Source organism: Castanea sativa, chromosome 2, assembly GCF_040712315.1.
Source record: "Castanea sativa cultivar Marrone di Chiusa Pesio chromosome 2, ASM4071231v1".
Lineage (NCBI taxonomy): Eukaryota > Viridiplantae > Streptophyta > Magnoliopsida > Fagales > Fagaceae > Castanea > Castanea sativa.
The window spans coordinates 13,468,600-13,483,625 of record NC_134014.1 but is presented as its reverse complement, the minus strand read 5'-3'; the positions used below and the strand labels follow the sequence as shown (position 1 = coordinate 13,483,625).

Genomic DNA, 15,026 nt, shown 5'->3' with positions numbered 1-15,026 from the left:
GTGATAAGCATGTGATTACTAAAAATTGAATACTGATGAGAAGAACCATTAGCTTGTAATCTATACGACACATAACTTGGTTAATTACTACAAACCACTTGTCACACTACAAAGCACTTGTATGCCATATGTTGCTTAGTTTATCTCAAACAGTCCTTGCAACAAACATTGAGAGCCCATTTGGTCACCGATTTTAAACACTAATGTTCACTAGTGTTAAAAAACAAAAACACATGTTTGGTAGGGTATCTGTGTTTAGCATGGTTTTAAAAACCGGTACGGTGAACGAATCGAAAAAGCAGCTAATTACTTGTTTTAAGGTCGAACCGGTGACGTCATAAATAATTTAATTATTATTTATTTAAATTATATAAATAATTATATAAATAATTAATAAATTTTTTAAAGAAGTATATAACATTTTTTAAAGAATTTAACATAAAAACATTACAAAAAAATCATGCTTAACGTAATAAACTTTCAACAAAACCAAATAAATAAGTTCATTAGTCATTATATTTACATCCAAATGGCAAATAACAAATAAGTTCATTACATCCAAATAGCAAATAAGTTTTAAAGTTTCAAACAAACAACTAATAAGTTTGAAAACTCAAGCATCATTTGTTATGAAGAAAATTGAAATCAATATCATCATGTGAACCAAATGCTCCACCACTAGCATCATTATCATCATCCTCATCCTCATCTTCTTCATCTTCAATAGGAATAGGATGATTTTTATCTCTAAATCCGGGAGGAGCATCATCTTCATCACCAAATGATTCCAAATTGATGTCATCATCATCCTCAATCACTTCATTATCCATATCTATACAAATTCCAAAACCAAAGAACAAAACATGAAATAACGATTCTAATAATCATTTATCATAAATCATAAATAGTCTAATTAAAATATGCAAATAGGCAAAGAATTCTTATAAGCTAACCTCTTTGTACATGACTAGAAGACCCTTCTTCAATTGGATGAGCTTCCTCTTCATATAATGCATTCTCTATCTCCTCATGATCCAGAAATGGAGGTTCCTCATCTTCCACTACCCAAAATTCAGTTTTATCAATACTTGCATAATCAATAGGATCAAAATTGAACTTCTTCCTTTTGACTCTATATCACAAAATGAATATAATGAATAATTGATAATCAAATCACTTATATTTCACAATCACAAAGAACCCACTAGACCAAATTAGTGAATCACTCATATGTTCCCTCAACAACGTTAATTAAAAGAGATTATATAATATATACCTTTCTTTCAATCGATAGTTATAATGAACATACACAAGATCATTAAATCGTTGATGCTCCAATCTATTTCTTCTTTTGCTATGTATTTGTTCAAAAACACTCCAATTCCGCTCACATCCCGAAGAGGCAGCTGTTTGGCTAAGGATCCGAATTGCAAAATTTTGTAAGGTTGGAGCACAAGATCCAAACAACTTCCACCACTCATCTAAGTTCCATATACAACACAAAACAAAGATACAATGAATCAATAAACATACTTATCCCAAAAATATAAAAAAGAGCTATAATCTTTAAAACATAATTAGCTAAAGTAAATAATATCTTACCCGGCTGAGATGTCTTGGCTGATTCTTGAGCAAGTTGGGTTCCAAAAGTTTGTTCACGCTCTCGAAATAGCCTTAATTCCTCCACCAACTTTAATCGGCCAACTGAAACTTTTAATTCAATAACATCTGTCACAGCAGATTATGTCTCTAGCCTCTTATTAAGAGTAGATGAGTCATATTGGAATGCATGATTCAACCAATAAGCAGCAGCATGAATATCTCTATAGAATTGATTATCCCAACGATCCTTGATAATATTAACATAAGGCTCCCATAGTCTCTTCTTGTCCTTAAAAAAATTTTTGATTCCATCAATTACTCTATACATGCCATCATATACATAACCCATAGCTGGTTTTTCATCAGAATCAACAATGCGTAATAAACGAATCAATGGTGACATAATATGCACAATTACACGACAATCATTCCAAAATTGATTGTCAAGAATGATTTTCACCACTGCCTTTACTTTCTTATCTTTTGCATATCTTGATTCAACATAAAATTTGCTAGTCACCAATGCTTGTAAGTCATACTTATGTTCTTTAAGACTCCCTAAGGCAATGAAAGTAGTAACAAACCTAGTTGGCCCTTGACGCACAATTTTCGTCCAATTTTTTCTAGTCCTCAACCAAGCTTGCAAAGCCACATGATTATAGATGAACACTGTGATCTTGGATGCACGCTTTGCAAGTTTAGCTACATGATCCATCTTCTCAATCTCCTTAAAAATTAAGTTTAGGCAATGTGCTGCACAAGGTGACCAACTAATGTTCCTATATTTTCCACACAAAATTCTTCCAGCAGCTACATAATTTGCAACATTGTCAGTAACCAAATGTACTATATTTGCAGGACCAACCCAATTAACAATTTCATCAAACAAGTTACTCAAATTAATAGCATTCTTAACCAAGTCAGAAACATCAACAGAACGTATAAAAACAATTCATTTAGGACAATAGACAAGGAAATTAATCAATGTTCTATGCCTAGTATCAGTCCACCCATCAACCATTATTGTACAACCAGTGTCAACCCAATATGAACGATGAGAATCAACAATCAATTGGACTTCTCTTTTTGCTTCTCTCAACAAAGGCACTCGAAGGGCATGATAATTTGGGCCTCTATATCTAGGACCATAAGAAGCTACAGCATTGAGCATAGGTTGATAATAACTAGAATTCACAGCATTAATTGGAATGCAAGCATCATACATCCATCTTGCTACAGCCATATCAACCCTCAATTTCTTTTCTTTGCCAGCAAGAACACTTTTAATAGAAGGTTGAGCTCCCGGTGTTGTTCTAGGAGCGAAGTAATTACCAAGGTTGAGCTCCCGGTGTTATGTGTGGAGGCAGAGAAAGTGATGGTGGGCGTGGCGAGGGGCTGGGGCGTGCACGCGCGAGGGGCTGGGCGTGCGCGTGCAAGGGGCAAGGCGTGCGCGCGCGAGGGTCGCGAGGGGCTGGGGCTGGGCGTGCAGGGGGGCGAGGGGCTGGAGCGTGCGCGAGGGCCGCGAGGGGCTGGGGCTGAGGCTGGGGCGCGTGGCGCGGGGCGAGTGGGCCGGGCGTGCGAGGACGAGGGCCGGGGCGTGCGCAAGCCGGCCGGGGCGCGCGAGGGGGCGAGGGCCGAGCGCCGAGGGCGCGAGGGAGAGGTGACTCGGCGAGAGGCCGAGAGCTTGAGGAACGAGGAGGCCGGGAGGCGCGAGGGACCGAGGAGAAGTGAGAGGCAGAGCCGAAATCTGATAGGTTAGGAACTTAGGAGTTAGGGTTAATTTTTGAGGGCAAAACGGCACAATTTTGCCTGATGACCGGTTCCCGGTTCGACCGGCCGATTTTGCGGTTCTTAAGGTTGAACCAGCCGGTCAAAACTGTTCATCTTTTTTGCATTATTTTCGGTTTTATATCATAACCGGACCGAATTTAAGGCCGGTTCTCGGTTGAACCGGTCGGACCGGCCAGTCCGGTCCCGTTTTTAAAACTATGGTGTTTAGTGTTATTTGAAAAATGTTGTTGAAAATATGAGTTTTAAACAATGCTTTTTGAAATCAGCTGGGACCTATTTTTAAACAATAAACAACGCTTCCAGTGACAGCACCATAAATACTTTCAAATCCTGTGAGTCCTACTTGATGTGACAAACCTTCTCTTAACTTCCATAACACAAAATAATCAAATAGTTGGACCCACATTCTTACAAAGTATGACACCTTCACAAAGTATGCCACCTGCCAATACTACAAACTAGAAGTGCAACAATTTCAACAATAGTTGGCTGTGTAATCTGCCCATATAGCAGTAGTTATCGCATCACGATACTCAGTCATGGCTCGTTGTGCCCGAGGTTTAAAAGCTTCTTCATTGCCCCTACTGCCTACTCATGCATCTTCTACTATGCTTGCATCACTGCTATGCACATCTGTATCTTCCCACACATGGAACATTTCATCTACCCGGTTATACTTGCGTATAAAGTTGTGTAGTGCACAGCAAGCGGTCACAATCAGTCGTTGTCTATACTGTGAGAATGAGTGCATTTTATTCAGGATCGAGAACCTCGCCTTCAACACGCCAAAGCATCGTTCAATCAACATTCGCAATGACGAATGCTTATAATTGAACAACTCCTATGGGGGAAGAATGCAGTCTGCCTGTTTGCACCCTGATACTTCTAGACATGGTATCGTACAGACTTGTGTGAGGAGAAGGTATGCCTCGAATTAATGAGATAGTACAAGCCTGCAATAAGAGTGATTACTTTCTCAATTTTACTTTCTAAATGTCATGTTTGACTGGTGCAAATTAATCAATAATGCGTTGTGAGTTGCAACACAAACCTGCACTAGAAGACTTTGACTATATCTTTACAAAGTGGCAGAAAATAATTGCATTGAGACAAAAAATAAAGTTGCAGTCAATGGCCAACAAAATCAATTTTGTTTTGTTTAGTGGAAGAGAAGATAACACCATGTATTTGATAAGATAAATCCTAACAGATAACAATCCTAAACTCACTTACAAATAACCAATGACTTCTTTTTAAATAAATAATAACAAAATTACACTTTTAAATCCTTGATCTCACCTAGAGATGTATAGCTCCCACTTTTTCCATTGGGTTCATCTCTTAATTAATAAATATATAGTAGTAAATAAGAAAAGTCAGTGGGTACTTCAAAAAAACAATATAAAGTTGAGACTAGGTCTGTCCAACGATGCATTTGCTTATCATTCTTTTTCTTTTTTTTATAAACTTCAAATTTCATTCAAAAGGAAAGGAACATGAAGACAAATCCTTCATACAGGTAGAGTAAAGTACACTAGGAAGATTATCCTTACTACAGCAAAGAACCTCTTTAAAGACTAGGGAGTGTTTTGCAGCAATATGAGCTGCAACATTACACTCTCTTTTGACCCAACGGAAACAAATACTAATAAAGTAAATTTTAAGACTTAAAATGCTACTAATGATATTAAAAATAGACTAATCTAGAGGGACATCATTAGCAGAAAGCGCATCAAAGCAGCGTTTTGCATCTCCTTCAAGCTGGACATGACTCCACCATTCATGGATAGCAATTTGCAATTTGCATTTGCTTATCATTCAACTCACCATTAGTTAGGCACTTTTCTTACTCTTTATTTATTTTTCTTTTTTTTCATTGTTTGCTTTGAGCAAAACAAACAAATAAGTGAGATATAGCATTTCACTTTACTTATTTATTTTTGTTGAAATGAGTGAGATATAGCATAAAGAGATGGGAACTACAAAATAGAATTACACATTTAAACTTACAACAATGAATTAAGCAGTAATAACAAATTAGTCTCATATCACACATTCAAATCTTCATAAACTAAACGAATAAGGGTTTTTTGTTGGTGTCAAATTGAAGTAACCAGAGGAATTTCTTATTGAATATTTTCCAAATGACACTCCCAAGCCCTAAACCATTGTGAAAGAGATTAATAAATTACCTCTAGGCGGCCAAGGGAACTCATACTCGACATGTCCAATTGCGTCCTGCATAATTCTTAAATCGTTCGCACTCCATTCCCATCCAGCATGCATATACATAAACCGCATGTCAAAGTTGCATGCACATATCACGTTTTGAATGATGTCACTCCTTTTATCTCTGAATGCGATGGTTCTATTGGATGGCACAGAAGCACTGATGTGTGTTCCATCAATGGCCCCCACACATTTTTGTTAACAAAATAATAATGTTCATTATGTATAGGAATCAAAACAATAAAAGCATCGTTCATTAGCTCTAAGAATAAAGCATTGTAAGGTGTATTATGAACTGCCTATTGTAGAAGAAATATTTCATAAATCATAATGAATAAAATGAAGAACATGTTAAATTCATATTTCTAAAGAAAACATTGTTTTTTATATTTATAGCATTATACCAACATTCTGTTGGGTAATGTGAACAAATTGACCAATGTAGACAATCATTGAATTAATAATAAGATACCAGTATAATCTCATACCTTAAACCATGGATAATATTTGTTATTTTCGCGAAGTGAATGAGGAAGTTCGGCTGCATCAACGTCAGACCGAATTATGAGACATCATAGTGCATGGATAGCCCGCAATGCACGCCGAAACCACCTTTGAATGGTTTCAAAATGTTGAAAGCGGTTACAAGTTAGCCGGAAATCAGTATTGTGTCCAACGATAAATAACAATGAAGAAATATTTCATAAATCAAAATGAATAAAATGAAGAACATATTGAATTCATATTTCTAAAGAAACACATTGTTTTCTATATTTATAGCATTATACCAACATTCTGTTAGGTATTGTGAACAAATTGACCAATGTAGACAATCATTGAATTAATAATAAGATACAAGTATAATCTCATACCTCAAATCATAGATAATATTTGTTATTTCCACGAAGTGAATGAGGAAGCTCGGTTGCATCAACGTCAGGCCGAATGGTGAGACATCACAGTGCAGGGATAGCTCACAATGCACGCTGGAACCACCGTTGAATGGTTTCAAGAGAATGTTGAAAGCGGTTGCAAGTTAGCCGAAAGTCACTATTGTGTCCAACGATAAATAACATTGCCTCAACCGACTCCTCCACTGACACAATGCCAGTATCCTTCTCTAATAGGTGTAACATCTTCAATTCATTGCACAAGTACTTGAAAATGTGAACGTCCATGCGAAAGATGTCATAATAAACTTGGGGATTTCCTTCTAGTACTTATTTCACGTAAGACTTACCACTCAAGATACTACTGCACATTGGATGTTTCATGTAGTACTTTTGAACATACTCTATACAAAGTTGATTATACGTTGTGCCAATCTCAAGCTCGACATCACTATCATCATGATCTAAATCGGAGTCGGCCATGATTGAATCATACCTATGAGCAGCCAACAGGTTCACATGAGCCACTGTATATAAGTACATATATATACATATATATATATATGTACTTATATACAGTGGCTCATGTGAACCTGTTGGTTGCCCATATATATATATATATATATATATAGATATTGGTGTATGTATATATGTTATTGAATGTATGTATATAAATGTGTGTATATATATATACATTACTATATAAGGACAAACACACACACACACACACACATAATATGTGTGTGTGTGTACTAAACAAGGAGTAAAGAACACAACAGTAAAATATATGTGACCAAACAGAGAGTAAAGAAGATAACAGCAAAACACATGTGATAGATAAATAAGACTAGTCCAAAGCATTAGAATAATAAAAGAAGACAACATGCAAATATTTGTCCAAAGTATTAAAATAATACACAGTTTGGCCAAGGAAATGAAATCAAAATAGGACTAGTATGTTCAGCCACAAAATCCCATGCCACGGCTATCTAAACGAACCACACCATTAACCACCCCTACCACTACTGCAGTCCACCACCAACAAACTCAATCTAAGCCCTTCTTTTGTCTACCGTCATGACAAAGAAAACGGCTCCACTTTGGGGATTATGAAGCTCCATTACGACCTTGCAGTATGTGAAATGATCCGCATTTGTGTACTCGTTGAGCAGTGTTATTGCTTGTATAATTGACAATTGATCACCTCCTACAACAGACTCTCCTGATTGGGACAACCTGTCAGTGGACTTATTTAGCCTCCAGTTCCTCGTCTCAGTGAACTCCCAAATAGCCTCAATCATGGTTTCACTACAACAAAATGTATTTTTAATGACGAAAATTAGTGAGGAAATATTTTTCGTCACTAAAAATACAAATTTAGCAATGAAATATGGATTTCGTCGCTAATAATGAAAAAAATTATAACATTTAGCGACGAAAAGTAATTTTCGTCACTATTGATGATCTAAAATATGAGTGCTAATGGGGAAAATTGTGGCGGGAACTTAATTAATCTATAGTGACGAAATATTTCGTCACTAAAAGTTGAAATTTTTAGTGACAAAAGATTTCGTCACTGTAGGTGTTGCTATGAATAGTATAAGCGACGAAAATTATTTCATCGCTAAAAGGGAGCATTAGTGACGAAAAAGTATAGTCGCTAAAAATATTCATACAAAATAGGTTTTTCATTTCATAGTTTTGGTGACGAATCATAATTCGTCACTAAAAGTATGCCATAGCGACGAAATCTGAATTTCATCGCTAAAAATTGTAACAAAATCCAGCTAATTGTATGCTATAGCGACGAAATTATATTCGTCACTAAAAATCATAACAAAATCGGGCTAAAAGTATGTTATAGTGACGAAATTATATTCGTCACTAAAGAGTACAGCATAAATTGGTTAAATTTCAGCAAGAAGTTTTTCCTTTCCCATATAAAATTTCATTTCTCCCACCCACTCACTTAAGAAGAATTTCAACCCTCCCTCTCTCATTATCACTCACTCCCTAACACAAACACAAATACACACATCCCTCTATCTCTCTCTCTACCAAGTCTCTCCTCCCTCTTGGTCTCTTGGTTAGCTTTTACTAGATTTTTAGTCATCAAACTCTTATTCATGGTTTTGAATTCTCCTAACATGAATCTAGGGTAAAATCTCCATAACTCACCTTCTAATATCTTTGGGTTTTTATTCTATATTGTTAGGATTGCTCTTTATGTTGTGGGTTTTGTTTTAAAAGTAGTTTGTTGTGTTTGTTGGTACATTTAAAATCTTATTGGAGGTTTTTAATATAATGGAGTGAAATGAATTTTGTTGTTTGGCAACAATGTGAGTTGGGCTTTTTAATAAATCATTTGGGTTTTTGACTTATATGGGAGATTGGGTTAATTTTAGAAAAATGGTTTCCTTGCATTTTGAAATGTCTGTGGCATATGTGGTTGTGATTGTGATGTTAAATATAAATTTGTGCAAGTAATATGAACATGTGTCTTTTGCTTACCAAGTATTTGACAAATTGCCTATATGAGTTACGAAATGAATTTTGTTGTTTGGCAACCATGTGAGTTGGATTTCTTGAGAAATCATTTGGGTTTTGATTTATATGGGGGATTGGGTTAATTTTAGAAAAAATATTTCCTTACATTTTGAAATGTCTTTGGCATATGTGGTTGTGATTATGGTGTTAAATATAAATTTGTGCAAGTAATATGAGCATGTGTCTTTTGCATACCAAGTGTTTGACAAATTGCCTATATGAGTTATGAAATGGATTTTGTTGGTTGGCAATCATGTGAATGGGGTTTCTTGAGAAATCATTTTGGGATTTTGATTTATATGGGAGATTGGATTAATTTTAGAAAAAGGGTTTCCTTGCATTTTTGAAATGTCTTTGGCATATATTGTTGTGATTGTGATGTTAACTATAAATTTGTGCAAGTAATATGAGTATGTGTCTTTTGCTTACCAAGTATTTGACAAATTTTCTATATGAGTTATGAAATGGATTTTGTTGTTTTGCAACCATGTGAGTTGGGTTTCTTGAGAAATCATTTGGGTTTTTGATTTATATGGGAGATTGGATTAATTTTAGAATTGAAATGTTTTTGGCATATGTGGTTGTGATTGTGGTGTTAACTATAAATTTGTGCAAGTAATATGAGCATGTGCCTTTTGGTTACCAAATGTTTGATAAATTGTCTATATAAGTTATGAGATTGAATTTCTTGACTTGTATTGTGATGATTGTTATATGAGGTTATGAGTTGCAATCCTAGTTGTTTATATGTACTTACACGTGTAGCTTTAAGGTTTAATCAAGTCTTAAAGCTTTTGGCATAGGGTTAAAATTATAGTATTTTTCTTTTGTGACTTTATACAGATTTGAGTTAGATGCACAATAAATTATAAAGAAATTATTTTGAACTGAATTTTTGATGGTACATACTAGACATATAAGGGCTTCTCCTTATTTAATTTCAAACTTTTTGGATAAAACTAAGTGGACCAAACAAATTTTAAAAAAGCGCTAACTTGTTGTAAATTTAATCCAAAAGTATGATTAGAATGTTGAGACTATAAGGATTTTACTACAAGCTTTTGTTGTGTGGTCTATCTTGTAAGTTCATATGTGCTTTCTTTGACAAGTGTTTTATTTTGGCTAATTTTATCATGGTTTGGTAATGACATGCTTTGCATTAAGTTGATAATGACGTACTTTGTATCATGGTTTGTGATAGGAAATAAAAGGTTTTGGTTGTGTTAAAGCTTATAAGTTTCTTATATGCTTGCTTGGTTCCCGTTTGGGTAAGGGTATATGTCTTAGGATGGTAAAGCTAGGCTTTAGGGCCTTAAGTTTTGATTGATTTATATTTGTTGATTACTTTTTTTTTTCAATACTTAAAGCATTTGGAGGTCTTGGTGGTGTGGAGAGGTGAGCTTATGATAATTTGATGGTTTGGGTGCTATGAACCTGTTTTAAAACAAATGGGTAATGAAGTGTTAACCATGAAAGTTTAAGTGCTTTGAGGTTTTGCTTTTTGCACATAAAGTGTTTGGTATATTATCTCAATGAGTTATGAAGTTGGGTTTAATTGTTTGTTGTTGATTATATAGTTTGAAGTTGGACTAGGTGATATATATATGTATGTATGTATGTATGTATGTATGTATATGTATATGTATATAAAGTTTGTGAACTTTGAAATTTTGTTTAAATTATTTTACTCTAGAGGTGAGTATTGATACTTTGATGGTTTTGGGTGCTATAAACTTGTTTTAAGGGAGTCTCCTTTCTTATTTTTTCAACTTGAATGAGCCAATTTGGCAACCCGCCTTTTAGGTTGCCTCCGGCTTTGCCCTTCACCTGGTTTGGTTAGCTCCTTCACGTCGTCCACACTATCGGCGTCAACATTGACATGTACCCCCGATGATAGGAAGGCTGCATCCAGCTCTCGCTCTTTAGAATTTTTCAGAGTTGGTTGGGCAGGTGATATTTGTAGGAGGCCCGTGATTGTGTTCGCATTGAAGAGCTTGCCCAACAACTCGTAGTGTTGTAGTCCCTTTTTGTGGAACTCCTTGCATTGATAGTTGGCCTATTAACAATCGTATATATGGGGTTAAACGATTTATTTATGTAAAAACTAATACAAATGACTTTGTCAATTAATTATGTTTAGATTATGTTTAGCACTTACCGCAATTGCAGTAGCCCATATGTCATCACTTCCTACAACTGTTTTTGCAATGGGGTCCCATCCCATTCTCGTACATCTGAGGAACTGGGAGAAGACCCGGTGTCGAACTTACAATCTTTGATATATTTGCTTAAGTTGTTCTTTGTTGTAATTTTATTTGCGCGTAAGTTAAACTTGCGCACAATGGTTGTCCAAAGTCTTGTCTTGAACTGGCCTTGGGCCATATTCCCTTTAAGTTCATCCTCTACCAATACATCTATGAAATGCTTCTCCACTAGAGGAGGCCACAAATTTTCATCCTTAGTATCATTTGTAGCATTTGTCATCTAAATAAATTTTTTTATATTCACATATACTCCTCATTTGAAATTTTTCGATACAAATAATCAAACATGAACTTCCTGCTCACTAAACTACCAAGTAGCAGGCATATAAAAGTGAATCCAACTTAGACAATCTAAATTTTGTTATACTCACATATACTCCTCATTTGAAATTTTACAATACAAATAATCAAATATGAACTTCCTACTCACTAAACTACCAAGCAGAAGGCATACAAGAGTGAATCCAAGTTAGACAATCATCTTGTACTTTATAAAATTATAAGGACAAAAGGATGAAAACACTGTAACAGAGTTAAGGCAGAGGTTCATCTTCAAGAGTTAAAGGCAACAACAACAGCCCAAGAAAATGAAAAAAAAGTATAGTAAGAGTAATGATCATAATCTTGTTTTTCTCACAATACACTGAACAAATTGAAGTGGACATCATACACCAAAAATAGCTTCATGAAAGAATATCTAAAGCATAGATTGTTGATTACTCAACAAGTTTATAGTTTCACATACAAGCACAATGATGTAAACACAACAACACAAAAGCCACAAAATGAAGACAAATTATATCAGAACTATGTACAAAAATGATGAACTAGCTATGAAATTATAACAGAACAAGCAAAAAAATGACGTCAAATTAAAATCACATATATAAGAAATTGAAGGGAACACAATAAAATCACAATTTTATTACATAGATGCAGACCTACCAGTAAGGGAACACAGTCAGGGGACACGGTCAGGGGAGGAAGTACTCAAAGGTATTGATGTTCTGTATGGCATTACTGAGGTGGAGAAGGATAAGGATGCAGTGTCTGATTCCATTTGAATAAAGAAGTGAGAGTAAATAAGCAACTAACATGGGTTAATGTGATTTGAGATGAGGTAGGTTTAGATGTGAAAGAAAGCTGCTAGAAAATTTGGGGAAATTTAAAACATCTTACCTAACCAATCCCTAGGTGACTGTGTGGTAGAAGCTTAGAGCGGAGTAGCTATGGGTGGAGTGAAATCCGTACAAGACTTATGTCTTCGATTGGGTCGATGACGGTTGGGAATCTTTATGAGGGGCAATTGGGCGAAGAATTTGATTTTTGAGCAAAGATTAAATGCGTTTGACTTCTTTTGCTGATGTATTGTAAGGGAAAGAGCTTCTACAAGAAGCCGTATGGATCGGTGAGTTATGGCGTTGATGGGTTTAAGATGACTTCTAAGATTTGATCCGTTGTGAGGGAGAGAGCTTTGTGATATGGGTCGGTGAGGAGAGTTAATGGCACGGTCGGTGTGAGTTATGACACTGGGCGAGTTTATGTGAGATGGGTCGGTGAGAGGTGCTGATGGGTGAGAGTTTATTGCTATGCTGCTGATGGGTGAGAGTTGCTGATCGGTGTTAATTAGGGGTGTGCAGAAAACCCACCGACCCAACCTAATTCGCCAGGTTGGGTCAGTTTTTAGGGCTTGGTAGGTTGGGTTGGGTTACCTTTTTTTATTTTTTATTTTTTTTTATAGCGGGTCGGGTTGGGTTTGGGTCATAAAATTACAAACCCGCCAAACCCAACCCGACCCATCCATATTTTAATATATATTTAAAATATATTATATATTTAATAAATTTTTTTTTAAAAACCAGCTATAGGGAACTTCCTCTATTCCTCCTACTATCATATATATATATATATATATATATATATATATATATATATATATAATAATTTTTATTTTAAAAACCTGCTGTAGAGCACTTTCTTTGTTTCCTTCTATCATATATAAAATCCTATTCCTATTAGTTCACAATTAGTAAACCTAATGTGCCGCCTCTCTCTTCCCCTCCACTCTCAGTTTCTCACACTTTACTCACATTTGAACTCTAACATTCTCTCCCTTTGCTGAGCCACTGCCGTCCATCAGCTATCATCATCGCCTCGACGGTAGTTTTATCCTTCCGGTGGTAGCTCTCTCTTCCAGTGTTAGGTAAAGTTACTCAATGTTTTCTCTCTGTCACTTACTCTATCTATTTATCTCTCTTGTTGTGGTGGATCAATGTTTAGCTTTTGCTTTGTTGATTTCTTAGTTTTCTTTTGGCTGATTCTTAAATGTTGTTGCTTCGTCTCAACCTACAGGTGTATTTCTTACTCTACAATATTGTCCAACCTATGGGTTCAACCCATCCCAACTCGACCTACGTGGGTTGTGTTGGGTTGGGTTGGACTTATGTGATAGGTTGGGTTGGGTTGAATTTTTTTTTGACACACCATGGTGAGTTGGGTCAAAAAATCCCTTCAACCCGACCCATGCACACTCCTAGTGTTAATGCTCTGCAAATTCGGCGTGTTAAAGATGAGGGCAGAGGCAGGTCTAATGAGAAGAAGAGAAGAGACTAAGGTAATGCAACTGCATACATCGATAGATTGTGATTTATAGCAGTGAATGTAATCAACTACCATGAATTGAGGTTGCTACCCTTAACTTACTGTGTTTGAAGACTTGAAGGATGAAAATGAACATGTGGGCTTATTTAAGACATACTTTATCATACACTTTCATTATTTATATTTAGTCAAAAGTCTTGTAGCTCACTCGACAATTTTTAGTATTTATAATATATATGTTCAGGTTTCAAATCCTCATCCACTTTGTTGTAATTATCAAATTATAAAGAAAAAGTTTGTAACCATCAATATAGTTAATAATTTTGTTGCTCATAGGTACACTATTAAGGATACTGGTTTGTGACTTTGGTTTAATACTATTTATGTATATAAATACATCCACTCAATGGAGATTTGTAGAAATTTAGATGATTTTTTCCAAATTTTTTGTGTAGAAAAATGCTATGTTTACAACACTTTTTACAACAATTATTAAGTAGTTACATTATTGACCGGTGGTAGGGATATAAAAAAAGAAAGAATTTATTCTTGTACCTTCTTTATAACTTTATAAAGAATAACAAGTAAAAATAACATATAAGTAAAATATGATTCTCTATTCAATCATATCATATTAAATTGATTACCAGAGCTCAAAGAGAATTTCATAAGTTTGTATACAAACAAAGTATCTTTTCACTTTTCGGCAACTAATAGTTCCATTCCCCATTTGTCTATTAAAATAAATTAAAGATTCAATTAATAACCAATAGTAATAGAAGAGTTGTCATATCAAGATTTTTTGTAGGGATTTAATTCATTTTAGAGAACATAACTGGCAACTATACTTATAAAATAAAGTAAATATCAGAAGGAACAATTTGTTATGTATAATTTTTTGTGAAGTTATTGTCAACGAAACATTATTATTATTGTTTCTATTTTCCACCAAACTCAATTTCATCAAACTACATCTTAGAGCATTTGTATCAGTTCATACAAAATTTCCTTCTATTTTACACGAAAAAACCTACTTTTTCTATTTTACACACTCACGTTTACAAAACACTCACATCAGTTTGTTTATTATACACATTTATTC

At 35.1% G+C, this 15,026-nt stretch overlaps 1 protein-coding gene across 1 annotated transcript; it reads right to left on the bottom strand.

Moving 5' to 3' along the window:
• Positions 1-620: 620 nt before the first annotated feature.
• LOC142624913 (uncharacterized) lies at positions 621-2,845 on the bottom strand. The gene is made up of 6 exons (XM_075798639.1): positions 2,621-2,845; positions 1,846-2,512; positions 1,603-1,728; positions 1,277-1,481; positions 954-1,132; positions 621-769 (listed from the first exon to the last, which is right to left on the bottom strand). The coding sequence occupies exons 1-6, from the start codon at positions 2,843-2,845 to the stop codon at positions 621-623; spliced, it is 1,551 nt and encodes a 516-aa protein (XP_075654754.1).
• Between the last annotated feature and the right edge of the window lie 12,181 nt (positions 2,846-15,026).